At 38.7% G+C, this 27,045-nt stretch overlaps 1 protein-coding gene across 1 annotated transcript in view; it reads left to right on the top strand.

The window, feature by feature from the left end:
- adam19a (ADAM metallopeptidase domain 19a) overlaps positions 1-27,045 on the top strand; it is a 300,955-nt gene that overhangs the window by 170,717 nt on the left and 103,193 nt on the right. Inside the window, exon 4 of the mRNA XM_084711868.1 lies at positions 17,627-17,708. Within this exon, the coding sequence (XP_084567994.1) occupies positions 17,627-17,708 (82 nt within the window). The remainder of the gene's footprint in view (positions 1-17,626; positions 17,709-27,045) is intronic.

Genomic DNA, 27,045 nt, shown 5'->3' with positions numbered 1-27,045 from the left:
GAATGTGGACATTTTTTTAATTCAAAAAATTACTCAAAATGATTAATCGGTTGGTAAAAATAGTTGGTGATTAATTTAATAATCGATTATTCTATGAAGCATAATGTTTTGGCCAAAATGCCCGACCCCAAAGGAGATCATTGGGAATAAAAACGAGCGTCAGCCACACCAGTTGCTGATTTTGTCCCATGTAATGCGTCACAGTGGAAAACAAAGGACACAACATGGTCTCTGGGACGCCTCATGATGTGCAAAGTCGGTCTCTGGTAGCTCCTCACTGATCACCTATGGCTTCATACAGCCAAGTTACTGCAAGTGACTTGATAGGTGTGAATATTGTGTAGTCAGATCCCAGTATCAAAGATATCAAAAACTGTTGAATTTTTGGTCTGTATTTTATTGATGGCACAACAAGCGGCTCACACAGCGCTCCGACAGTTTGGTGTTTTCTGACCTTGAGCTTCTCTCCATCTGTGCGTTTGGTGTTTTGGTGTCCAGCGCAGAGTGTTCGGTGCACAGGTGGGAGGAGAGGAACAAACAGGTGGGAGGTTCATTTAAATGAGGCAGCGTGCGATGGCTGCACCTGCTGCCACACGGCTCATTTAAATATTTGAGGGTGCTGCTGCTGGAGGGACACGTTGTTAGGCCTGAGCAGTTTGCACATCCTTGATTTCCTTCCTCGCATCTTACGATCTCCCTCCTGAGATGCATCATGGCTACAGGCATTTAATAAAACGAGACATCCCTGCTTTGGATCCGTTATTTTGAAGCGATGTTAAATAAATATGACATGTGGCACAGCTGCATCATCTTTTACAGCCATGGTTATAACCTGTCACTGTATTTTATGATCTCTCTCAGATGAGCAGAACAGTTTTCATGACATATATTTACTTTTCAACGCACAACATGGCATAATGTGACAAGAATGTATGGATGTTACACATTTTTTTTATCTAGCCTTTATTTTATTGTGTGAGGCATGACAAATGTTTATGTTTATATGATTGAATGTAGTTTTGGAATGACTTTTGCACACTATTGACTACTATATCACAGCATGAAATATAGAAGATTAGTGCTGAGAAGAGAATGGGCCTCATGGAAGAACAGTTTCATATTGAATGTGGATGAGACTTGTAAATTGGCATAATTAGCTTCCGGCCTCATATGTTAGGAAGTGTTCATTCATGAAAATGGCATCAAAGAGAAGAGATTGGAGTTTGACGTTCTACTTTTCTTAAATAAAAAAGCCCAGCTTGAATTAACTTTAACTTCCAATCAGAGAACTCTGTAGTATACATTGCCAAAAGCTGAGGCAGAGCAGCCAGAGGACATCACATTTTCTCCGTGAAATATGCTCTAGTTTCTCCAAAATCTGTGAATAAAGTTATAAAGTTGTGTTCTTGTGTACAGTAATCTGCCCCCAGAAACACCGATTCTGATTTCAAACAGATTCTTATTTGTGGTCTGATAAATTAATAATAACCAGCATCTCGTATCACTAGTTTTCATGCTCAGACAGTGGCCAGAAGCACTGGGTGTTGTAGTCTCACATAGAGAGTCCAATCTCTGAGCTAACTAGCCAGCTAGCAGCTAAAGTAGCCACCAACAACATATGAAACTTGTCTGGCAATCAGAAAACTCTGTAATGTAAATCGTCAAAGGCTGAGGCAAAGCAGCCGGAGGACATTGCAGGGGAGACCACAAAACTTTCTTTTCATCAAATATTATCCAGTTTGTCCAAAATCAGTGAATAAAGTTGAACAAAGTTCAAGTTAAAGCTGAAACGCCCTGTTGCAGAGAGAGGGTGAACAGAGGGGCTACTACAAGATAAATAAGGATGTTTTTGAATTGTGACTCATCCAAAGCTAGTCTAGTGGAACCCCAGAATCAAAGTCCAGGATTTTGCAGTTTTTCTGAACATTTTCAATGCACATTGCAACATTTTATGTGTTTTTTGAATGAAGTTGCAGGAGCATGTGAAAATTGCCACAAAAAAATAAAATAAATAAAAAGTCACAAATTTTGTTCCAGTGAGAATACAACTGCATTTTGTTCAGAGTCTTCAAAGCAATCTTACCTAAAAGGCTTGAGATTACAAAAGTTCAACAAAATCTGCTTTATTTGTAAATGAAGAAGTGTAACTTCCTGCAGGGACTGGAATAGATCCCCTTTAGAGTTGCAGACTCACTATTACTGTATTTTCCATATGACAACACTAGTTGGGTCGGTTTTGTCTTTCCATTTCCATTCTGTTTAGTTGACCTCTTTTACAGGCTCAGAATCTTAATGTATATTTTGTAAATCGCTTGTTTGTTTAATTTTTGGGTAAATAAAACCCACTTTTTAAAAATCCAGCTATTACTCCTCAGGCCTGTCAGCTAAGGCCCTCGCACAGCACAAAGCGAGTCAGTGCTATCTTGGTCGAAAATGTGCTTTAAACGTCAAGAACGCTGCAATAATGGAAAAATAATTAAAACTTAGATAAACTAATTTAATTAAACACTCCCAGACAGTAGATGTATTTAAATTGGCTTCAAAAAGAACTTTGAATTTGGGAAAACAGGAACACTGGTGAATCAGTCTGCAGTTCAGCCTATTTATAAATGAATACATGTGATTCTTGGAGCATGTCACAGGTGCTTTGTACTGTATTAAAGCGTCTGCTTCCGTTCGTTAAATCCCCGCAGCATCTGAAGGCAGCAGGACACATATGTTGATAAATCTGCAGCCTCTGATCAGAGATGTGCTGCGACACGGAGCTGTAACATCACACATGGTCGTACTTCATTAAATCACATGTAAATGACGCTACAGGATAACCACACACACACCTATACACACATATCAAGCCGGTCTGATGGTCTGATCTATAACTCGCTATTCTTCTGAGAGACAGCCGATTACCGAGGCTCATTAATCCTGTATGTCACAGCCTCAGCTTTTATTCCTGAAATGCAATGTCAAATTTTCACATCTGATGGAGCCATTTGCACCAGAAATACTGCAGAATTCTGACTGAAAGAGCTCCATCCAGACGACAGCATGGCTTCCTGAAGAAGCCGATTCTGCAGTTGTTGTCGTATTTACTGAATCACCACACCCGCTGATCTACATCTGCCTCACCCAGCTCCTCTGCACTTTGTGCTACATGACCTTCCTGTGTGTTTACTGTGAGGACAGATGAACACGGCAGCAACAGTTCACTTCTACTCTTCTTTTTATTCAGCCGTGGTCTCTCCCTCCTGCTCTCACCATATGTTGACATTCAAAAGCACTTGCAGCCCACAAAACAGAACTCAAATGTCAGTGGTGTCATGCCTGTATATTTTTCACAGTGTGTTTTGCTGGATTGATTATCTTTTTAAAATGTCTTTTAAGCTTTGTTCCTCACCTGTGCTGCAGGCTCACATCAGTCTGAATGAGTTATGTGTTGTGTTTTGTACTCATGCACATGCAGAAGATGGATGCATTGTCCGTCTTGTCTTGACTTTGGCCTTGCATGTTTTCATCTTTTTTAAAAGATGAAAACAGTAAGTCTGAATAGTAGCAAGTCTGAATAGTAGCAAATAACCTTGTGATTTTATTCTGGTGTTATGTTTGGGTTAGAACTCTTTTGTATATGTTAACCTTATGTTTTATTTTATCTTAAAGGCCCAGTGCGTCAGATTTAGGGGAATTTGTTGTCAGAATATGTCAAAAATTAAATATAATGTTCTTAAGTATGTTTTCATTAGTGTTGAATCACTTCAAAATAAAAATCATTGTGTGTTCATTACCTTAGAATGAGCCCTTTACAGTGTGAATAAAATAGTTGAGACGACTTTCAAGGTAATGCACTGCAATAGATCTTTGAGTTTTGTGCCTCAAGCTCTTATTTTTGGAATAAACTTTAAAACATTTTGCTGACCTGTAATCTTTGCTTTTCTTCTTTAGATAAACTTGAATCTTTGAGTTTTTAAAAAAGACTTTGTTGTTCACAGGAGCTACAAATCAGAGTCTTTTATTTTAGTACCTGAAAATTAAATGGTTTCAATTGAAAGTAAATTCAGTGAATTTACTTTAATGTTTTTTTTTCAATACAGTGTTTTGAAAGAAGAAAAGTAAGTTGTCTCAACAAAAGATCAGTAGTTGCTAAAACTTTTTCAAAACTTGAACTTGAAATTTGAGTTGGGCTCAAAACTCAAGAATCTATTGCAGTCTGAGTTTTCTAAACTTTGTTTTTACGGTGTACGTCTCCAGAGCGAGCAGGTCCTCTTCCATGGAGGCCACCACATCACACCGCCATGTTTTGAGGTGCTTTGTTAAACCTGGCTTGGGACAACGGATGAGACTTAGCCTTCTAAGCTAACTCTGGCTTATTTGCTTTGTCTTGTCAGCGCTATGTTTTTGTCTTGTTGTCTTGTTGCTACTATGCTGTCGCACAATCAAGTATTTCACTTCCCTTGAAATGTGTTTCCAGGTTTCTGTTATTGAAAGGTATAGTTTTACATCCCCATTGTCTGAGTTTGTGTGTGGGTACAGGATGTTATAATGTTTGTTTTTTGTGAGTGTTAAATCAATAATGTGGTCATTTTTGAGGCTCTGTTTTTTTGGTCTTGTGTTGAGTATTTGGGTTGCACGTTATTAGGGTTAGGATTACTGTTAGGGTTAGGGTAAAGTTTCATCCTAATGTTCTACTTGAGTTCTGAAAAACATATTTACGATGATTTTATCTTGATTCTTGGTATTTGATACTTTTACTACTTTAAAAAAAATGCTTTATAGACATGATTTTGAAGTGATGACATGTTTAGGGTCCTGGAGAGCCTGGCTGTAAAAGATAGTTTGATTCATTGGATGTTCATCTGCTCTTTATCACTGATTGTTTTTTATGGTGCTCTTTATGCAGCATTCATGTCCTTCTTTCAGCTGTTTGTATTACGGGTCGCCACAGCAGATCATCATTGGACCCGCCCAACCGGGCACGGCAATCTATTTTATGATCTGCATATTTGATTTGGCATGGGCTTTATGCCCTTCGTGCCTGGGACCAGCAATTACAAATGTACTGGCTTGTTGTGCCTCCCCAGTGGCTGGGGAGCAACCAGCAGTTCAGCGTCTTGCCCAAGGACATGTTAACAGGAGGTGGCGAGGATTGAACTGGCACCCTGTCATCAGTAGACGACCCGCTCTGCCTCCTGAGCCACAGCTGCCCGACTCTTTTCTCTTTATGCAGTATTACCGCTCCCAAATCCCAAATAAGCTGTATGCTGTCGTACTTCCTCTACTTCTGTAGTTTCTCAGCTTCATCAAATGTGCAAGGTGTTTGTGGTAAAGGGAAGGATGCCCATTTTCTCAACTTTCTACACATAAAAGACAGTATTTGAGGGAAAGAATTGGTTGATTTTGCTGTATTGCATTTAGGGTTGGGCTGATGGATAACAGTCAGTTAGCTTCGTCAGTACTTCATCAGTATAACTAGCCAGCTAACTTTGTTTCAAGCTTCAGAGGCTGAATACAACTCGATTATGGACATATGGTGTGTAACAACAATATCATTGTTAGAGATGCACCAATCCACTTTTTTTCAATTCCTATCCAATTCCAACACCTGAATTTGGATCTGCCGATGCAGATATCATACCAGTACCAGGGAGGTTCACGTCCAGGCAGTTTCCACCATCTGGAAAGCTTGTTTAATTTAATTCATTTTGATAATTTGCTCCAGTTCCTTGGACTTGTGTGATGACATGCTTTGACCATTGTGGAGTGCTGTAGAATTGTGGCTTGTGACATCACTATGTGCTGCAGATAATGCTCAGAGATGGCCATCATTTCCCATGATGCATTGCTGAGACACTGTCTAATGTCTCGAGTGGATTACGCAAATCTTACATATACAGTAGTGGGGTTTGTTGAAATCCAAACAATGAGTCAGTGGTAACAGAATAGCACCACCTGTTGGGGTGTTAATTGACCATTCCTTTGTCCTGCCCCTTTTTGCTCTGTGCTTCTGCAATAGTTGAACAAACCTGGTGTCTTGGTCAACTTTCTTCTTTCCTGCACAGGGTCACATTTTAAGTTAGCTAATGTTAGCAAAATGCTACCTAATTATATATATATATATCTTAGCGAGCTAGTAAGCTAACATTAGCTAACTTAAGATGTGACTTTATGTCCCTTTCATAGGTCCCTCATCAATGTTTCCTAACCATCTTCAAAATTTGTTCTTCTTTTTTACATACGAGCCTAGCACTTAGCGTATCTAGTTACAGGAAACAGGAAAGGAGGAAGTTGACTGAGGTACCAAGCACAAAGTAAAAGGGGGCGGGGCTTAATAAATGTAATTTAGTGTGGGAAAAGGGGCAAATACCTTTTCATGTTTTCTCTTCAAGTGGAGATTTGCACGATTCAGAAATTTCTACAAGCCTTACTGCTCAAGGACTAAAAATGTCATAAACAAATCTTGAAATACTTGAAAAACACAATGAAGCTGGAAAAAAAAAAGATTGTAAGTGTCCATTCTTTGAATACGAAGTTTTCACCTGACAGCACTGATAACCCACGAGTTCCTAGAAACTGATCTCTGTTGTCAGCCATGAGTGTTTAACTGAGCCTCATGGACTACATTTATCAGTGAAGCAGAAAATGTAGCCTGATCCTGGGGATATCACCATGGATACTATCAAAGACCTTCTCCATCCTTTAAATCTATTCTCTATGGAGCCATAAAGAACATCAGTGTGCAATAACACACACTATAATGAAGCGAGAAGTTGTATTTCCCTGGTTTCTGCTGTATGAGGCAAAAATCAGAACATATTCTGTCCTGGAAAAAAAACATTTTTATGCTAAAGCTGAGCTTCAGTAGCAGTTTCCTATAGGTAGAACAACAGCATGTCTGCGTTAGTAGTAACCCTCCAGAAAGCTTCATTTGAGAGCAACTCCGCCTCAAGCACTTACTGTATTTAATATTCAGCATGTGATCGTTCCATTCAGCAACTCTGTACAATAATGAAGAGCTTTATTTCAATGGAGACATTCACTGACTCTGGTATTCCCTGTTTTCCTATTAGTCCCAGCAGCCCTGAGGCATGACTGTTAAACGAGACCTTCTCAGACAGCACAATGTTTTAGTTATTAACTATTAGTCATTTTCATGTGATGTGTTTGTTTAGACAGCTACAACACTGGTTGCATTGGGTTGTGTTTGCTCATAAAATCGGGCAATGGTACGAAGCTGTTTACCTCGCATTTCAAACAGACAAAGGTGAGGTGTGTGTGTGTGTTGTTGTTGTCTGTTGACATTTAGGTCTATCGTCTGCAGGATTTGTGGTGTTCCACCCATCCTGTTGGTTTCAAATGAGAACACACTGAGTAAACACCCACAGGCGGTGGGTTGATTCTTGGTCAACAGGTAGAAAAAATAATTCTTTAACAACCTTGACTTATTTTTGTAGTTTGGGCTGTTGTAACTGGCTGGAATGGCACCAGCATAATTGCTAAATAGTATTTTTAGGACTTTAATGATACTGCTACTTTTATAAATACTGCTGTTTGGCTCAGTTTGATTATTGTGCGTTTAATACTTTTAAGATTTATTGCTTAAAAGGTACCACTGATGATCCTCTTGCAAATGATTTTGACATTTCAGGAAAACTTTCAAACATGCCATGGCAATGCTGGAATAGATGGGACAAGGGACAGCAGATGATATCAATGGAATATTTATGAATGCCAGATGTCTTAAAACTCAAGAGAAAAAGAAGAAGATGGGACCAGGCTGGATGTAGTGATAGACCAGTTGATCAGCTGATTAATCTGGCATTTTGAAATAATCAGCATCGGCCAAAGCCTTCCCTCAAAAGGCCAATAGACAAAAACTGTGTGCTGACTCGTCTTTGGACAGCCTTGTCAGTGTGGCTGCTTTGGAATAATGTTATTGTGAATTTTGTGAAGGTGGTGAAAAAGTTAGGTTTGTTACAAAGAACCATCTGGGGAGTTGTTGAAACTATTCGGAAAAGGGCAGGCACTTTCAAAAAACACTTAGCAAGTGATCTCTATCGCATTTATCACAGGCTAAAGTCAACCAGTCAGATCAAACTCTTGCCAAAGCTGGTCGGGAGAAGAGTGAAAAGCCTTCAGTGTTTTTCTATCACACTATCTACGCTAACCGCTTCAGGAGTTGACATTGTTTGACCGCTTCCATGGATGCTTCTCACTACCATCACACCTAAAACCACGCCCACAGCTGCCAGTAGTCCCTTCTAGGCCGCTGATTGGCTGCACCGCTTTTGGTGCGGACGCAAACAGACAACTTGAAGCCTGGTAAGATGGATTCTCGCGTGATCTTGGGAATCCAACTACTTCACAAGTTAACCCAACCCTTTCCCTGCTATCATTATCCAAAAATGTTCCTGAACGTGTCACATTTGTCAGGGAGAGGCTGTATGTGTGAAAGGCGCTGTGCAGTGAGAAAGTGATGGTCTCTGTCTGAAGGTTTATAATATATCAAATCTTTAAGCTTCTTGGTTATTTAGGCTGAGCACTTTCAATTTCAGTTCCAGCTGCTCATGCATGGATTGTCTGATTTTCTCTGTTTTATCTTTGTTATTTGGAGAAACTCGCATATAAAAGTTTAATGGGTGTTTGTTTTTATTATTTTCTGACATTTTATAGATTACATGAATAATTGATGAATCAAAGCCAAACCAAACCTTAACGCTGAATGTACCTGCAGTTATGTTTCTTGTCGGACAGCAATATTGTCCTTGAATTACCACACACAAACACATCGGATATCCACATGGGGGGTTTCTGCAGCATGTTTGCAGCTCGAGATCTGAGGAACAGCTCCCCGTTGGTTTTTCACATACGTTTCTCCTTCCACTCATCATACCTCTATCGCCTGTTTTGCTTCTCTTCTGCCCGACCCTTGTGGCTGCTCCTGTAGCTTGTTTAACCAAGGTATAGGAGCTGTGCTAACAGATCAGAAGCCAAAAGGAGAAAAGTACCTTTACACTGTGTCCACACACACACACACACAGACACACACCGCTGGGTCCAGCTGTTTATCCTCTCGGCCTGCTCATTAGAGCAAATTTTATCAGCACACCAAAGCCAAGCTGCCTGTCCGCCTTCCCTCTGCCTAGAAAGAGAGCCCATTACTTTTCTTCTTGGAAGTAGCGCAGCGGTTTGACCCCAGCTACACCGTGTGGCTTTGCAGCTGATGCTCTGAGGGAGAGAAAAAGGCTGGGTGTGTTTGTGTCATTATTCAGTATCAGGGCTGCTGATGAGTTGTTCCACATCCACCGGCACTTTTTTTTAATGAGCATTCATGGTAGGCGATAGCGTTTAACGCGCTACGTGGCAGAGTGAGATCTGCACAGTTCCTCTTTGACAGTAGTGGGGTTTGTGTCTAGAAGAAAGAATGAAAAACAATCGACCACAAGAACTGCATGAGGCTGATCGACTTCATAATCATATTTTCTGACGAGTCATAACTCAAGGTGATACCAACTATGATTGGTCATTTTTCTAGAGAAGAGGGAGAGAAGCCCTCCATGTGTTCTGTTCTTTCAAACAATGTGACACTTCAAGGTGGACCTGAGAAATGATCTGTTGGGTTGCCTCAAAATAGTCACTATAAATATCACTCATTCCTGAGAACTGGGACAAAACTATATTTTGAGGGGGTTGTAATTTCTACTCTTCAACTATACTGGGAAATATATTTTAAAAGATCAAACTCTTGGCTATTAAACCTTGTAACAGACCAACCTCCTAGTGATTACATTTTTCTACTAAATGTAGATGTCAGATTTTCCATCTGACAGAGATGACAAAATATTACATTTTTTAATTTCACAGCATAGCTGTAGTGAGCAGCCATCTTTTTTTAAAAAGTTGCTCAGAGTTCTCTTCATGCTAATTAAAATACACATTTTTAAACCATAATTCTTTTTTTTAGCTTTGATTTAGAAACACGACAGAGTTTACATGTTATTGTTCAGACACATCTGATAGCAATATTATTGAATGAATTTGTCAAAAAAGAGAAAGTTCACCAGTACTTGAGCAGTAGTCCTGCTTTTTCTGAACCAGGAAGTGAGACGGGGGTCCTTAGGGTATAGCTAACCCTTTTTCTGCCTGATTAAATCATTTTTTTGTAAAAAGAAAATAAAAAGTTGTCAGAAATCTGGGACACAACTTTAAAGGGCCAACATTTTCATTAAAAATATATTGTAAAATAAAGATGATTATAATAACCCATTATTACGCCTATGTTTTTGAAGGCTTTTAACACATTTTTAAATTGTTTGAAGTTCTAGATTCTTGTCTGGCATTTTAAAAAATGAAAACAAACCATAAATTACCTATATTTCATAAATTTTCACCAAAAAACTGGAAAGGTTTTTTTTTTTTTTTTTTTTTTGGTAGGACATAAATTCTCAGGAATGGCTGATATATAAAATGGCATTTGCATTCCAGTTTTATCACTCTCATTCTCTCTTCTTTCTCCACCTCATTTCCACCAGAGATCATTTGTTTTGGTACAAATGGAGTGCAGAGATGGAGTCAGACTGCAGGACTGGAAACACACAGTCATTCACCACCAACACTGATGTAACGTGCCTGACCTGATTGATTCCTGCCCAAGTGTGAAACCTCTAGACAGTGATATACTGATCGCAGTATATAAACTGTTTATAAATGCAGCACAAAAGAATCTCTCCATACCAAGGCTTCAGTTTTCTGTTTTAGCCCTTTGGCTGACACATTTTGGCAAACAACAGCCACAAGAGTGACAGTCCCTTTTTTTATACTGAAAACTGTAGAAATACACTAAACATCCGCAACATTAAAACCACTAAAGTTGATCATCGCGTTACAACGGCACCCGTCAAGCGGTCAGGGTGCCCCAGGCTCAGAGATGTGCGTTTGCAGATGAGGCTAGCCCATCTGGTCCAATCCCACAGAAGAGCTACTGTAGCACAAGCTGCAGAAAAAGTGAATGCTGGCCATGACAGAAAGGTGTCAGAGCACATAATGCTTCTCACCTTGCTGTGTATGGGGCTGCGTGGCTGCAGACTGGTCAAAGAGCCCATGCTGACCTCTGTCCACCGCAGAAAGCACCTACAATGGGCATATGAGTCAGAGATTGTCCTTGGAGCAATGGAAGAAGGTGGCCTGGTCTTAACAAGGTGTTGACTTGGTCACGAATATCCCCAGATCTCAATCAAGCGTTGGTCTAAGGTGCTTCTCATATGACGTGGACTGCATACTGTTGTTCTCCTCTCATTAACATCATCAGTAATATAATCCTTGCATTTAAATTTTATTATTTTTGGATGTCAGCTCTCTGTGATAGATGCTCAGTGTGCTGACCTCTGCTGGTCTGCCTAGAGAAATGCAAATATAAAGTCAAGCCTTTAAAGTCATCTGTCTCAAAGCTAAGTCAAGTCTCAACTCATAAATAACAAGTCAAAGTTGAGTTGAATCTTGTCAGTTCCTCCAGCATTTCACAGGCTGTTTTCAGGATTTTTGCGTTGATTGGAAAAAATTGCGAGGTTTCACCAAGATTGGTTGGATTGGCTGTCTTTTGTCATGCAATCAGTCAAGTCTCAAGTCCTCAAATTTGTGACTTAAGTCACAAATTTCAGACCGGAAGCTGAAGTATGTAGATGAATCTTGGCCAAAACCTACCCTGACAGCCGGACAACTTCAGTCAAGGCTTGCTCAGTTTGCAGACCTTTACACCAATCACACACACAGTGATCAATGCCTGTTGTGTTTCTTCAGGAACATGAAAGGTCAGATGACGTGTACCTCAGGTGGTCACTCTTGATGAACATTTCAGCAGTGTTTGTTAAGCTTCAAGGTCTTCAGAGTTAATCACACACGCGTTGCCAGTTTTTTAATTAAGCCATAGGAGATATTTGACGTCTCAACACCGTCCTTCCAGCTTGAAAGACAGTCACCTGCCATGAAAAGCAATCAGCTTCTTCGTGGTTCTCCCTTTGATGAAAATGCTGTGTAAATACAGTCCTGAATAAGATGGAGTTGAATTTCACACACTGCTGTCTGCACCAGCTTCAATCGAATTAACTTTAGAGGACTGCCACGTAAGACAGTCTTTTTATATTGCAGAGCAAATTGTCTGCAGTAAAAGGGGTGAGAAAGCTGGATTATGTTCCATTACGATCCCCCTCAATGAATAATACAATAGGGCCCCGGGGACCGAATGGAGATTGAGCTCATCTTTTCATGTCCGTCTTCCATTTGCCCATTTCTGCTCAGGGATGAGCTGGCGGAGCGTCTGTCCTGCCTGGTCAGTAATTCAGCCACACACAGAGGCAGAATAAGGCCACACGTCCTCATGGCACCACTGATCCATACATCTGTAACACTGAGGCGTCCGTCCAGGGATGTCTTGGCATTTGACGAGCGTCTCCTTTGTCCCCAGACATGACAAATGTCGCCTTTTCCTCTTGCAGGCTAAAATGGAGCCAATGCATTTTTGTTGCGAGGTGACCTTTCAGGAGACGTCAAACATAATCTCTTTTCTTTTTCTTTTGTAGCACCCTGCGGGCCGTCTCTCACCACAGCAGATAAAGAAAAGTTTGGTTGCACCAGATAAGAATTTGCATGAGATAAGTGACTAGATGAATCAAATTTGATACAATCACAGAGAAGGCATTGGGATATTTTTCTTCCTTCTCTGTCTCTTTTTGTTATCAATGCCCAACTCCATCAACATGAAAGACTCCGGTCCTGCTGATCCAACATTTCATTTGGAGGAGATTATGCTTTTTGCAATCAAGCTCCGCAATATCAAAAAAATCATACGGGGATGTCAGCTAGCAAAGAAAGAAAGTTATGAATATCATTGAGGCTTTGTCTGACTTTGCACTTTCTTCAAAGCAGAGGTTCAGCAGTGTAGTACGAACTAGAATGAGGTCTCACACATCAGGCAAATGCTGTCATTACTCTGAGCTCGCGTAGTGATTGTGAATTAGCTTACCGCTTTCTGTCAGACATATTTATACAGATGGTGTGTTTTCTGTTGATTGTACTCAGAGGCACCGTTGTAGAGATCACAGTAGGTGTGCTTCTGAGTGGAGCGCAGTTGTTGGAGTGGTTAATTTCTCAATCATGTAATCCGTCAGTTGGATTTAGTGTGCACAGACAAGCAATGAGGCAAAACAGCAGTGAAAGTCTTACATTTTGAGCCCTGTTTTATTAGTACAGGCACACCAACAAGAACAAAGCAGGGAGTTTTGGGCATGCTGTCTGTTTCCAAGCTTTTCACTTGCAACTGGGTCAGAAATCGACTTGCCTGAAGTCAGTTTTCACTTGTCCCTATACAAATTGCTGTATATTTTAGCAGTTAGCAGGCCAGATGACATATGTAATCCCTCCAGCAAGTTCCGGGTGTCTTCCCAGTGGAACGTGCCTGGAAAACCTCCAAAGGAAGTCAGAGGCAGGATAGGAGACATCTTAATTAGACACTCAAACCACCTCAGCTGGCTCTTTTCGACATGTAGGAGCAACAGTTTTACTCTGAGCTGCCTCTGGATGTCTAAGCTTCTCACCCTACCTCTAAGACAGAGTCCAGCCACCCTATACAAAGGCAACTCATTTTGGCAGCTTGTATCTGAGATCTCCTCCTTTTGGTCACAACCCAAAGCTCATGACCATAGGTGAGCATTGGAGTGTAGATCGGCTCAGCTCCCTCTTCACCATGACGGTCCAGAACAATGGTTACTGCTGATGATGCACTAAATCCGCCTGTTGATCTCACACTCCATTTTTACAAGATACTCGAATTCCTTTGCTTGGGGCAGTAAATACTCCCGACAGAACAAGTATACAGTGAGTAATAGGTGTGGAGCAACAAACATTCTGTATTACAACTGTATTACAATCCCTCCTCCTTCACCACAGAGATAGAGTCCTTAACTGTGAAATCATAACTGTGAGTTTAATTGCTCAACTGGGCAAAAAAGTTGCTAGATTTACAAGCCCAATGTGGTATTTTACTTGCCCCGGACAATGGGACTATCCTTGTTAAGTCCTGTCACCTGCTCTTCTGGTTCATTAAAGCGGAGCAGCACAAAGTGCAAGAGTGCCAGACATAATGGAATGTAGATCGGCGGGTGTGGTGATTAATAAACACACTCTCAGTCAATCACATCACAGTTACACTTGATGGCAGCAGCTCAACAACTGACGAATTGCCTTCTTTATGTGAACACACACAACCACAAATAAATGAGGGAATCTCTGTCTGTATGTCCTTCACATCGGAGAACTGTTAATCCGATTGACATCACGCTTGGTGGCAGAGGTCTTCACGGGTCTGAAGACCCAGAAATGTACTACCCAGATCCAAATCAGACCCACCTGTTATTTGAAAGCCGGGACCTTGACCCATGCAGAACATGGAATACTTCCATCATGATCAGTGCTGTCTGACCACAGCCAGTTTGGCTCAGATCCACTCGGGTTTTACACATACAACACCACAGTGACCCAGCTCCAACTGACTATACAAAATGTGGATCTGTTTGAGTCCCAGGTCAAGTCTTGGGTCCTTGGGTTTGGGTGGGCACATGAAGTATCGAGTGTGAACGTATGTCATCTCATCAAACTGACGCAATTTCAGTCATGATTGTGCTGTATTTCTGGTTGTAAACAGTTCCATAATATGTCATAGCTGTGGGCAGAACATACTGGAATAATCACTTATAGTCACTGCTTCAAGTATTTAGATTGCTCTTCTTGATAAAATGACCAGACTGGTAGCAGATTGATGTCTAAGATCGCTGCCTCATCTAAATAAACGTCCCACCTGTTTGTTCCTCTCCTCCCACCTGTGCAGCGTGCACTCTGCACTGGACACCAAAACACCACACAGACAGACAGGCAGAGGGAAGATCAAGGTCAGGAAGATACCAAACTGTCTGAGCGGCACCGCAAACATCAGGCCATCTGTGTGGATTCCCCTCTTGTCACTGACTACCCAGCTATGCTGACATGTCTGCCAGCTAAAGTCTGTAAAATTAAACTAAGAACAATTCTTGATATTAGACTCCCGGTCTAAAATTGCTCCATTACTCTTTCTGGGATGAACTCATAATATCTTAAAGGGTACTCCAGTGATTTCACAGGAGACAGATTTAACAAAAAAAAAAGATAGGCTGATGAAATGAAGAGGCCAAGACATCCTGACTTTTTGTCCAGAGCGTGGGGCACATCCAACCATAAAGGAAGGAATTTCTGTCTGTCTGTATGACTGTGTGTCCTTTGATTTCAACAACAACCATTCCTGCAATCCACTTCATACTTTGCAGGTGTATTGCTGAGGACCAAAGGAAGTATAGTTTTGAATCTGGCCAGATGGTGGCACTGTAACAATGAACTTTACCTTTTGGCCTGTAACTCTGAACCATAAGTTCCAAATCTTTATTTTTTCACTACTCCTGCTACAAATTATGAGCAATCGTCATCAGATCTGGTACAAAACAAATTTAAGAAAAGTTGGGTGACTGGGTGCATCACTTTTGGTGTGGACACAAACAGATAACTTGAAGTCTGGCAATATTGATTCTTGTGTGATCTCATGAATCCAGCTGCCTCACAAGGTAATAATCCCAAATGAGTGACAGCAAAGTGTTTGTTTTCCCATTGACAACGGAAAACAACTGCAGTGATGGAAAACACTTGTCAGTCCTCAATCAGTGATTGGGGATTGAGCAGACCTCTCTGGTTGAAGAGGCAACATGCTTGAATTGATCATCCCATAGAAGGCAGCAGCTGTCTGCTCTGATTAAACAGTTTCTTTTACAATATTTTGTGAATAAATACAGTAAAGGGGTAAAATAAAAAATGTGAAAATAAGTGAGAGAATATAGGAAAGAATGAAAAAGTGCTTCTGGTTGCCATTATCACCCAGGACCTCGAGTGGGAGCTGAACATAAGTTGTATTACCAGCTAAAGCTGTGAACTAAAGAAGTTCAACCTGCCAAAGGCAATGATGGTGCACTTCTACACCGCCATCATCGACTCCAACCTCACCTCCTTCATCACCATCTGGTTCGCTGCTGTCACTGTCGAGGACAAGGGCACACTGCAGTGTATTATTTGCTCCACGGAGAAGGTGATCGACTGCAATCTGCCGTCCCTCCAGGACTTGTGACCGACCCCTCCTCCCACTCCAGACGCAAACTTTTGGAGACTCTCCCCTCTTGCAGGAGGCTGTGGTCCATCAGGACCAAAACCTGTCTTACCCCTATCCACCCTCTACACAGGACATTAATGGAAGGTCTACACACCTGACTCATTGTGTTACATTTACACACATCTCTTGTTGTACTCTTAGACTCTATCTTGCAAATATTCTTAGATTAATACTGTGAACTTCACACAGTCCCTGGATGATATTTTTACACATTCCCATGCAAACCTGTGCTTTTTCTTCATTTATCAACAGTCATACTGTTCGTATTGTTTTTTTTAAACATTTTTGTTTTTCATGTCACTGTCAGTTTTCTGTTTTTATTTTTTTTTTGATTTGTAGCACTTGCTTTCATTTTTAATTCTATTTCCTCATATTATGTTTGTTGTTATCACCGTGTGAGGCAGTTGGATTCGCAAGATCATGCGAGAATCCATCTTGCCAGGCTTCAAGTTTTTGGTATGTGTCCGCACCAAAAGTGGTGCAGCCAATCAGAGTCCTAGGAGGGACTATGGATGTGGTTTTAGTTGTGACGACATGGTTGAAGTTAGTACATGTTAGATTTAATAGACAGATGGTTCATCCAGTTATCTGCCAAGTGTTTTTTTAAGGTACCTGCCTTTTTCCAAACAGTTTCTAAGGACGACTACCCAGATGGTTCTGTGTAACAAACCATCACAGCAATGAAAACCTTGACAATAAAACTTATTCTGACTGTGCATAACTTTGTGATGTTGCAGTTGTAATACAGCATATCATTTTTATAATTTCACAATTAACTTTATTCTAATTTATTAAACTCATTCACACACTGTGTTACATTGAAACCTGCAGCGCCTTGACTTCTGCACTAGAAGCACCTCAGGAAATGTCCTTTGTTATTGCTAGGCAACTGCCCAGTCAGCTGCTGTCAATCACTTAGCTCATCTGTCTAATGACATTAGCCAATGTCATCAGCTAATATCATTAGCTGACTAAAGAAGGGAAAAATGACCTCTTAGTCAAGGCACTGCCAGCCTGATGCTGTTTATTATATCCTGACATTATCTGATGATGAAACAAGGTCGAGCAGAGGCAATTACTGCCAACTTGGCCTTTATTTTCTCCATTTGGATATACTGTTATAGTGCTTTCACCCAACCGGACAGCAAAAGCAAGATGTTCCCAACTGATTAACACAAGGTTTTGGAGTGTAAAATGAACTGTCAATGGAAGAGATTAGAAAAAGACAAGTAAAATTGCCGAAAACGTGTTCAATGTGGTCCTAGCTCCAGAGTATTTGTCCCTCTTATGTCGTATTTCTGTCAGCTGCTGCTGCTGACACCTAAATCACACATTACAGTTAAATCTTATTTAATCAACTGACACCTTTTTCTCCCCTCTTCTCTTTTTTGTTCTCAGGGATCTTTTAGGTTCAGACTTTACCGAGACCTACTACACAGAAGATGGACAGCCAGTGACTGTGACCAATAACAATTACACTGTAAGTATCAATCAACAGGTTTTACAGTAAGTCTGTGGTAAGGTGGATCTCTTCTTTAACTGCTTCTTACTAGTACACACTTGTTTTTCATCCTGTTATCTCTGTGGTGACTTCAGGCATTTCTTAATCCTCTAACACCTTAGACTATACCTTAACCTAAACCTAATACTAATTCTTGTCGTAATTGTGTGGAACCAAATCACAAGTAAGTTTTAAGTCTTTTCACTCAACTTCCACCTGGAGCTCAGTAATGTAACGTTAGCTCTTCATGGTTCTTTCCCTCAACTTCGTTTGATGCTGCCTCATTGGTTCAAACAAAGTGGATCTCCTCTGTAAAACATAGTCTCTGAGTGAAGACAGCATGTCTCTCACTGGAAAATATTCACTGGAATCACACATGTTCAGTGAGAACTATTCTATTCCTCTTCTATTAAGAACTTAATACCTTTTATTAAATTCTCTGTTAAAGTCTTCACCACATATATCATATCAGTCATGACAGTATCAGACATGAACGTATCATGAGGCAGTTATTCTCGTATGGTATTTAAATCAACTTGCAGGCTTAGAACCTTTCATACATGTATGTGATTTAGCTTTTCATGTGGAATTGAAGGACATTCAAGCTAATCCCTTTATGATTACAATATTGCAGAGATTTATACAACTATGATCTTACTGCTGAATATTATTTATTTTGTACTTTAATAATTTCATGAGACTTTGAAACTCATATTCACTTGTATGGAAGTATTATTATATTGGGATACATGGAATAATAAATAGAGAAGTGAGAAAGGGGTAGAGAAATGTAAGTTTTTCTTTAACCTACTCCTTTTTCAGATACAGTTATTCTTGTTTTGTTTGTTTTTTATATCTGTTTTTTTTTTATTATTTATTATTTTCATTTTATGTTTGAAATAAATTCATTAATTTATTCAGTATTTTTTTAAACAAGGTTTTTTTTTTTTGTTTGTTTGTTTTTAATCGAAGTTCACCCAACAATGAAAATTTAGTCATTATCTACTCACATGGCAACTGAAGGTCAAGTTTAGTTTTTTAAATCCACAAAACACTGCTGGAGGAAAACAATGTTGCACAACCTTCCAAACAATGGAAGTGAATGGTGACCAGTTTTCAAACATGAAAAAACAGCAGAATTAAAAACATAAAAAGGCTCCACACTGCCACGTCTGGTGTAATCCAAGTGTCCTAAAGCCCCGACATGCCAAGTTGACTAACAAAATGTTATTTACACCATGTTTTTATCCTGAATCTTCTCCACAGATCATTAGCTTAGAGCCACGTTCACGTGCACATGCATGCAGTCTGAACTGGGTGTGTGCAGTGTGACGGTGTGCAAATGGCATGTTGGGACTTGGATTATGCCAGACGAGCAGTATGGAGGCATTTTATGGTTTCTTTCCAGTTGTTTTATTCCATTTGAAAACTGGTCACCATTCACTTCCATTGTTTGGTAGATTCTGCAACACCTTTTCCTGTTAAACTCAACAGCAGTGTTTTGTGGACTAACAAAATAAACCTGACCTTCAATCGGTATGAGGGTGAGTAGATAATGACTGAATTTTTTGTGGGAACTATCCCTTCAAAAATGCAAAAAAAAAGGTCATACAAAGTAATAGTAAACAAATACAGATTCAGTATAAACAACAATACCCACCCCCTCAATGTGCAAGAACAGACCATGCATTAATAGACATGCATGATGTATTAGTACACAAAAGGGAGCATAATGCTCTTCTCTTGCCACAGAAGTTGGTAGCCAGGTGGCAAATAAGCGTTTAGCTGATCCCTTGATGAAACAGCAGATCGTCTATAATTGTAAATAATACAAATAGTGTCCAGATGTTGGAGGTGAAGAGTCCTGTTGTTTACATAAGACCAGTCTTCTGGCCAGAAATGAGCAAAAAGCAACAACAGCTTGTGCTCTGCTGAGGTTAACACCCTGCAGAGTTACTTCAAATACTGCCACTGAAATAAGTAAACAGATTATCCAAACATTTTTGAAGTTTTAATATTAAACCCCAGACAATGAATCATTTGAGATGTGACCAAAATAGAGAATGAATACGTGCTTTGAATAACTTTGTGCCACACATCCTATGGTATCTTCCCATTTCTGTTTTAAAGAGTCCAAACCTGCAAGATTTGATACACTAACTAAGTAGTTGGACTGTTCTTCATCTGTGTTATGCTCGAGAACAGAATCCAGAGCGGAGGGGGTGTGGCCGGGGGAGGACAGGAGGGCAAACAGCTGGAATGAGAGGTGCTAAAGCTCCAGAGGTGGTAATATCTGTTTAAGTGCGCCCTCGGAACGTCATTTTCTTAACTAACTGTTGAAAAGAGGCCTGAGTGCCATCAATATATAGATCCCACAGTGAGGTGATGCCACTTTGTGATCATATATCAAAGACTGCAGACATTAGAGGGGATGAACATATGGTTCTTTTGCTCCTGGTGCAGAGAGTGGAGGGTCATTATGTTTGAAATGACTTTACAGTCTGATCTGATGTGAGGCTGGACACAGAGTGTGATATTGGCAACTGGTTTGTTTTTTACAACAGTTAAATGTTGAAATTGTCTTTATAAAGAATATTGGTAAACTCTAAAAAGGATAAAGAAATTTGGATTAAATACTCCTCTTGAGTTTAGTTAATTCATCCACCAAGACAGAGAGATAATGAATTCCAAAGATCGAAGTATTTTATAAAATGTTATTTCTATATCTGTGTAGTCATGAAGTGTGTTACAAAAGTAAAACAAGATTTCAGAATTTCATTTTTATTTTCAAATTCATATGTGAAAATGCATTATTACTGCTAGAATGAAAATTATAATGAAAACTCCACTGTTCATAGAGAGAGACATAGTTACATTAAATTAATGATGAAGAATTGTTTTATGTATGATGTAAAAAAATACAGACTTTTCATTTTTGAAAATGCATTATTACAACCAAGATTAAAACAAAAATGTATTGGCCAAATCATTTTTCAGTGAATAAAACTGAGTGTGAAATTGAATTTTCATTTTTGAATTTAAAAACAATATGCAACTTAATGTCCTGATGTTAACTCACTTACAATGAAAATAAAATAAAATCAGTTCATTTTTATAAAGTCTGACTTTGATTTTACAAAAGTTTGGATTTGCAAATCATTGCATTCTGTTTTTATTTACGTTTTTTTTCCAATTTTTTTTTTGAAACTGGGGTTGTACAATGAAAAGATTCTCAGACTAATTTTGTAAAAATCTGTCAAAGTCAGTCTTTGCCTGCAGAAAAATGTATTTCATTTTCATTGTAACTGAGTTAACATCAGGACATTATTTTTATTTAGATGCAAAAGTCCAGTTTGCAATATAATTTTTGAGATTAAGTTGCAAATTGTCTTCAAATTCAAAGCTGAAAATTCATTTTCACATTCAGTTTCATTAACTGAATGTGAAAACGACTTTGAATTGTCAAACATGTTTTTATTTTTGTTTTAATCTTGGTTTTAATAGTGTCTTTTTAAAAATGAAACTCCTAAAGTTTGTTTTTTATCATACATACATTTTCTTACATCATGCCCATAAATGAAAAATCTTTCAATTTGATTAATAATAATAATAATAATAATAATAATAATAATAATAATAAGAAGAAGAAGAAGAAGAAGAAGAAGAAGAAGAAGAACTTTATCTATATAGCATATGTTGAAGGCAAAGTTACAAATTGATTTACAATAAAAGTAAATAACAAAAATGATTAAAACAAGTAAATAAGATACAACAAGCTTAACAGCTTCAGTTAAGAAAATCTGTACACACAAAGTGGGTCTTAGGAAGAGATTTAAAAGAGGAGATTGAGTTTGATTAAATTATTTAATTTAAACATTCCTCTAAACAGTCTTCCATACAATACGACTAACTGGTGGTTGAAAACTCATTTTGTCAGTGCAGTGATTTTCTTTTCCTACACTGAGAGGACAGGAGTGGGGTTAGTGTCGGCATTACAGTTACATTTGTGTTTCAGATTTTATAAGAATGAGGAGAACGAGTACAACTCAGTAACAGAAGATTAACATGTGAGTGGTGAAAAGGGTTTGTAAATGAAAAACTACATTTCAAACTTCTCTTCACTTCAGGATTTTGCTCCAGTGCAGCTCTCTGTTAAGTGTTCCTGCGTGTGATGTAGGGATGATATCCCTTTATCTTCATATGTCAACTAAAAGCACAGCATGGCTTTAATAGATATTAATCTAAACTAGTAAAATGTGTTGTGTGACAAAGTGTTGGCTGATGGGATTTTGTTCAGATAGATCAACAACATGAGTGTGTGTTGTCATTACAGAAAGGAAGAGTTTTCTTTCTGTTCTGTAAAGGTGATGGAGGTGTGACAGGAAGAGAAGAAGAAGAATATCTTTCTCTTTATTTAAGTCACTCTCACTCCTGTTGTTCAGTTCGTCTGTTTCACTGAACCCAGAGGAGAAAGTACAGAGAATCTTTTTTCTTGGGGCTAATGAAAGGCTTTTTGGGAAATGTAGGAAATCACTAACTAACATACAGCTTGATAGAACAGATTGAAGGAGTGAGAATTCATAAAGTAAGGAAATTGCAGCAATTTATAATAAAGTAACTCTAGAGTGCTAGATTGAATTCCTACACTGTACAACAGTGGATTTAGTCTTGAATCATATTTCTTCTGACCACGTGGGAGATGTCAGAGTGGCACGAGGCCGCTGTCGTAAGTGATGCATAAATTATGAGGCACTTTATTAACACTGTGGGCCATGTGTCAGACAGGCTGTGTGTGGAAACAGAGCTTGTCAGACAGGTTGAGAGTGAGAGAGAGGAAATAGAAGCTAAATGAAAGACTGAGAGCTGCTGCCAGAAGCCCCGAACCAACATCACGCTGAGTACATTTAATGCCAGAACAGGTACACACACACACACACACACACCTGCATAGCACAAAATTAAAAAAACAAAAAAATGCTTTAACCCTTTAACAGGCATTGATCTTTTTCAGCAACCAAATTGCTGTAATAAAAAGTAAACAAAACTCATACTTGGTTGTTAATCATTATTTCCCTGACTGCATAGAGCGTCTAATGCTGATTATCACTCAGTGGAAATGTTATAAACAGATATCGTTGCCCGAAAGATGAGAAAAACAGAAACGACTTCAAGTGACACTAAAAGTTCAAGTAAGGAAAAAAAAATCTTATGACCTTTCTTCTTCTAGATCCCCTAATGATCATGTTTTTGTTAAATGGCACAGAAACACGATGATGACATTTATCTCTGTTTTACCTGGAAAAAAGTGTGTGACCGTCCGGCCGGGTTTAGTGAAGTAACTGAACCGAACTTTTCCATAACGATAAATCTAACTCTGAATGTGTTTTGTGATTATTTATCCATATCTTTGTGTTGAAAACTGTTGTTTTTGTTGTTAGCATTGTTGTTAGCCATTAACTGGCAATCGCGTGATACCTTTGGTTTAGGCTGTCGACCAATCAGAGGCTGTGTGGGCGTGTGTGTGGCAGCTCTGAGCTCAAATTCATTGGATAATAGAACAACATGACACTTTCCTCATTTCCTTCTCAACAGATCTATAATATCACAGCAGCACCACGAAAATAATGAGTAGTACAGTGTAATAACAAGACATTTTATTTATAATGATTTATTTTTATTTTATTTTATAATTTTACATTTATTTTTGGATTTTTATTTCTTTACCACTGAGTAATTTACTTTTAACAGTGCATTTATTATGTGTGTTCTAAAAAGACAATGTTTTCTCTATTTTTTCATAAATTGATAAATAAAATGAATATTAAATACTATCTGTAACATTTTTATATGAAAAAATAATCTTGTACTTGTGAGGCCATGATCAATGTTTTTCTGTTCGGCTGATCAGTGACTGTCACATAAATTCTGAATATATTTACTATAAATAAACAAGCGTATATCTGAGTGTATTACCAGATTCTTCCACCCTGCACCGAGCCAGCAGGTGACATTTGGATGAACTTTGTGCAACAAGTGGAGCTTTATAATTCAGAGCAGACAGAGCCTCTCATTCTTTAACCTCAAACAGAAATAAAGCCATCAATGTTTCTGACAGAAGCAGAAGCAGAAGCTTTTATGTCTCCCCCTCCCCCCCTAAATGTTTAAAATCAACTTTAAAACCAGGTGAAAATCTTATTTTAGAACATTTGAAGCTCAACATGGAAGATTTCATGATACCGAAGGAACTCACTTCTATCACCAGAGGAGTTTTCCTCATCACAAAGTGAGCAAAAACTACACAGACTAGCACAAACTAAGACTGGTGCATTAGTAATATGACTAGACCAAGAACATAAAATAGACATTATAATGCGTATATTCTGAAACTGAATGTCAGAATCCACTTCCCTGGTATTTTATTGATCTTAGATAGATGTTAGAGGTTACTTTAGATCAGGGGTCTACAACCTTTATGATCAAAAGAGCAATTTCTGGCCAAAAAAGGGGGGGAAAAAATCTGTCTATTAAATGCTCTCCTCAAGAAGACGAGCCACCATCACAGTTTAGAGGAAAAGACACAGAGTCATAGACTTAGTTTTTGATATTTTAGTTGATGAAATATTAACACTTTTTTAAATTTGGTGTACAACATACTGCAATAGATTTTTGAGTTTTATGCACAAATCAAACTTAAACTCTCTGCTGACCTTTAGTTGAGATAATTTACTATTCTTCCTTAGATACATTTATAGTAAAAGTTAGAGAAACTCAAAAAAACTGTTTTTCAAAATTTGGTCACAGTTAACTGTGAACCTGATTTGTTACTATTTTGTTGACTTAAAATTAAATGGTTTACAGTATATTTTTTAAAATACAACATTTTGGGTTTCAAAAATTCAAATATCTACGTCTGACTTGAAAACTGATGTACTATGTATGTAGAATGTTGGCTTGAAGTTTTGAGCTGTCTCAACTTTTTCATAGACCTACAACAATGAAACATGAAAAATATTTTAAAAATATAATGTTATTCATTTCCATGTCATTTTTTGCCAAAGTCACAGAGAGCCAGTGGAGAGGAGCTGAAGAGCCACATGTGGCTCTGGAGCCTCAGGTTGGAGACCCCTGCCCCCGAGGGTGCATAGATGTTACATGTTACCCTCATGGGTACACGTGCTGCCACTTATAATGTAGTTATTGTGTATTTCTTACAGTAATTTGTATTGTACAGCCTGTACTTATCATTTTTCTTGTGTCAGGCAGAGGCATCAGTAACTTAGTCACTTAAAAAATGTAGCAATTGTATTTCACATTTCATATTGTATTTTGACGGTGCAGTGTGCTCTTACTGTTTTTATTATGTTAGGCACCTGCATCTACTGTAGTCTGTATTGCACTTTAAATTTTATTTATTGCTTCTGCTTGTTGTGTGTAGGACCACAGATGGAAATTAACATCTCGCTAAATCTGGTGCAACCGTGTTTTCATTTCTTGTAAATGATCGATGTCATTGCACTGTCCTTTTATAAATCAGACAAACTAAACTAAACTAAACTAATGACACAAAGGTCTGGTGTTGATTAGGTATTCAATACAAAGTGTGCCCATCATCCTGCAAGCAAAGGCTTTAATAGAAAACATTAAAAAGATTTCTGCTTGTCTCAACAGACCGTACTTTCCTTGGAAAAAAACAACCTTGATATTGTGTTTTTAATTAAAAGCAGCAGCATTTTCTAATCAGTTCAGCTTCAAACCAGCATAAATTCCCAAATGTTGGTGAGGTCATTGTCTTTCTTCTTGGTTTTAACTAATGTTGAGAATTAAAATTGAGGAAAAAAAACTTCTGGTGGCTGCCTCTTTGGTCTTTCATCCACAGTATCACAATCCTCTTCACACAACGTCGATTGAAGTCACTTGATTTCTATCTTTAGAGACTCGACTTATCAGGATCTTTGCAGACGTCTCAAATCTCAAGAGTTTTTGATGATCAGAGGTGGTTGAGCACCCTGATTTGGCCCTTTGATCAACTTAGCTGTTAAGTGCCACATCACAGGAATCAAATCATCCATTTGTCCTCAGTAGACTTTTGGCTCCCGCGCTGCATGCCCAATTATGTACGCCTATGCTTAGTTAAATGATGAATAACTCCTTCAAAGGAAGTTGATTAGAATTCAATGGTTACTGAAGTTATGGAGCTGCTCTCTGTTTGTCATTTTTGAGCAGTCACCCACTATATAACAACTGAATGATGAATTGATCAGATTTTATTTTACCAATTCCTTTATCAATTCTGCTTACCGACATGAGATTTAACCCCCGAAAAAAAGTGCTAACAGCGGTACTGAGCTCAACTCTGTGCTCACACGGTCATCGTCACAGCACTAGTGTCACTACATGTTGCTAAATTTAGCTTCAGAATGTGTTACTAATAACGTTAAAGGCTGTGGATGAACATTGTGCTCGCTGAAGTGTTAGCATGCATGTGCTGGAGAGACTGTTTCTAAATTAATTAATCAGATCAGTACCGTATCTGTACTGTAGTTTTATCTGCGATAAGTTAATATCAGCTGATCAAGTATTTCAGACACATCTTGAACAATTTATCAGTCAGGCGTTAAAACATGTGACAGTATATTTATGGAAATACTGCCACTGATTAAAAATTCATGGCATAGCTATTCAACAAGAGGTAGTTGCACTGGCCCCACGTACCACCAGACCCCTAAATTTACTGGGCAAAGTGCATTTTTGGTGGTTCAAATGTAAACTAATGTAAAAGGCAATTTAACAACACTGCAGTACATTACGACCTCAGATATGTCAGATTCTCTTCTTAAAGTTCTCCTTCCATCTGGTCCTCAGTTTTTGTTGCCATCTACTTATTTCATAGTCTGTCTTTTGTTTCTCTGGTCATTGTGTAAGGATCATGAGTAGGTTTAGTAAACCCAAACTTCAAGAGCCCAGATATATTTGTAGCTAGACTGTGACAAATATGGTTCACTGGTTTTGTAGAACACTGGACTTAAAGTGATAGTTCACCCAAAAATGAAATTTCACTCAATATCTCCTCCCCCCTGTGCTGATGTGAGGATGGGTGAAGATCTCTGGTTCACAAAACACTCCTGGAGCTTCAGTGGAAAACAGTGTTGCAGCCAAATCCAGTACAATTGAAGTGAATGGTGACCAGTTTTATAAATGTAAAAAAAGAACAAAAAAAACACAAAATGTCTCCATACTGCTCATGTGGTGTAATCAAAGTATCTGTAAGCCGTGACATTAAAATTTGACCCAAAAAGACACCATGTTTTTATCCTAA

Source organism: Lutjanus erythropterus, chromosome 23 (genome assembly GCF_056507025.1).
Source record: "Lutjanus erythropterus isolate fLutEry1 chromosome 23, fLutEry1.hap2, whole genome shotgun sequence".
NCBI classification, from domain to species: Eukaryota; Metazoa; Chordata; class Actinopteri; order Lutjaniformes; family Lutjanidae; genus Lutjanus; species Lutjanus erythropterus.
This window is presented reverse-complemented; position numbering and strand designations above follow the sequence as displayed.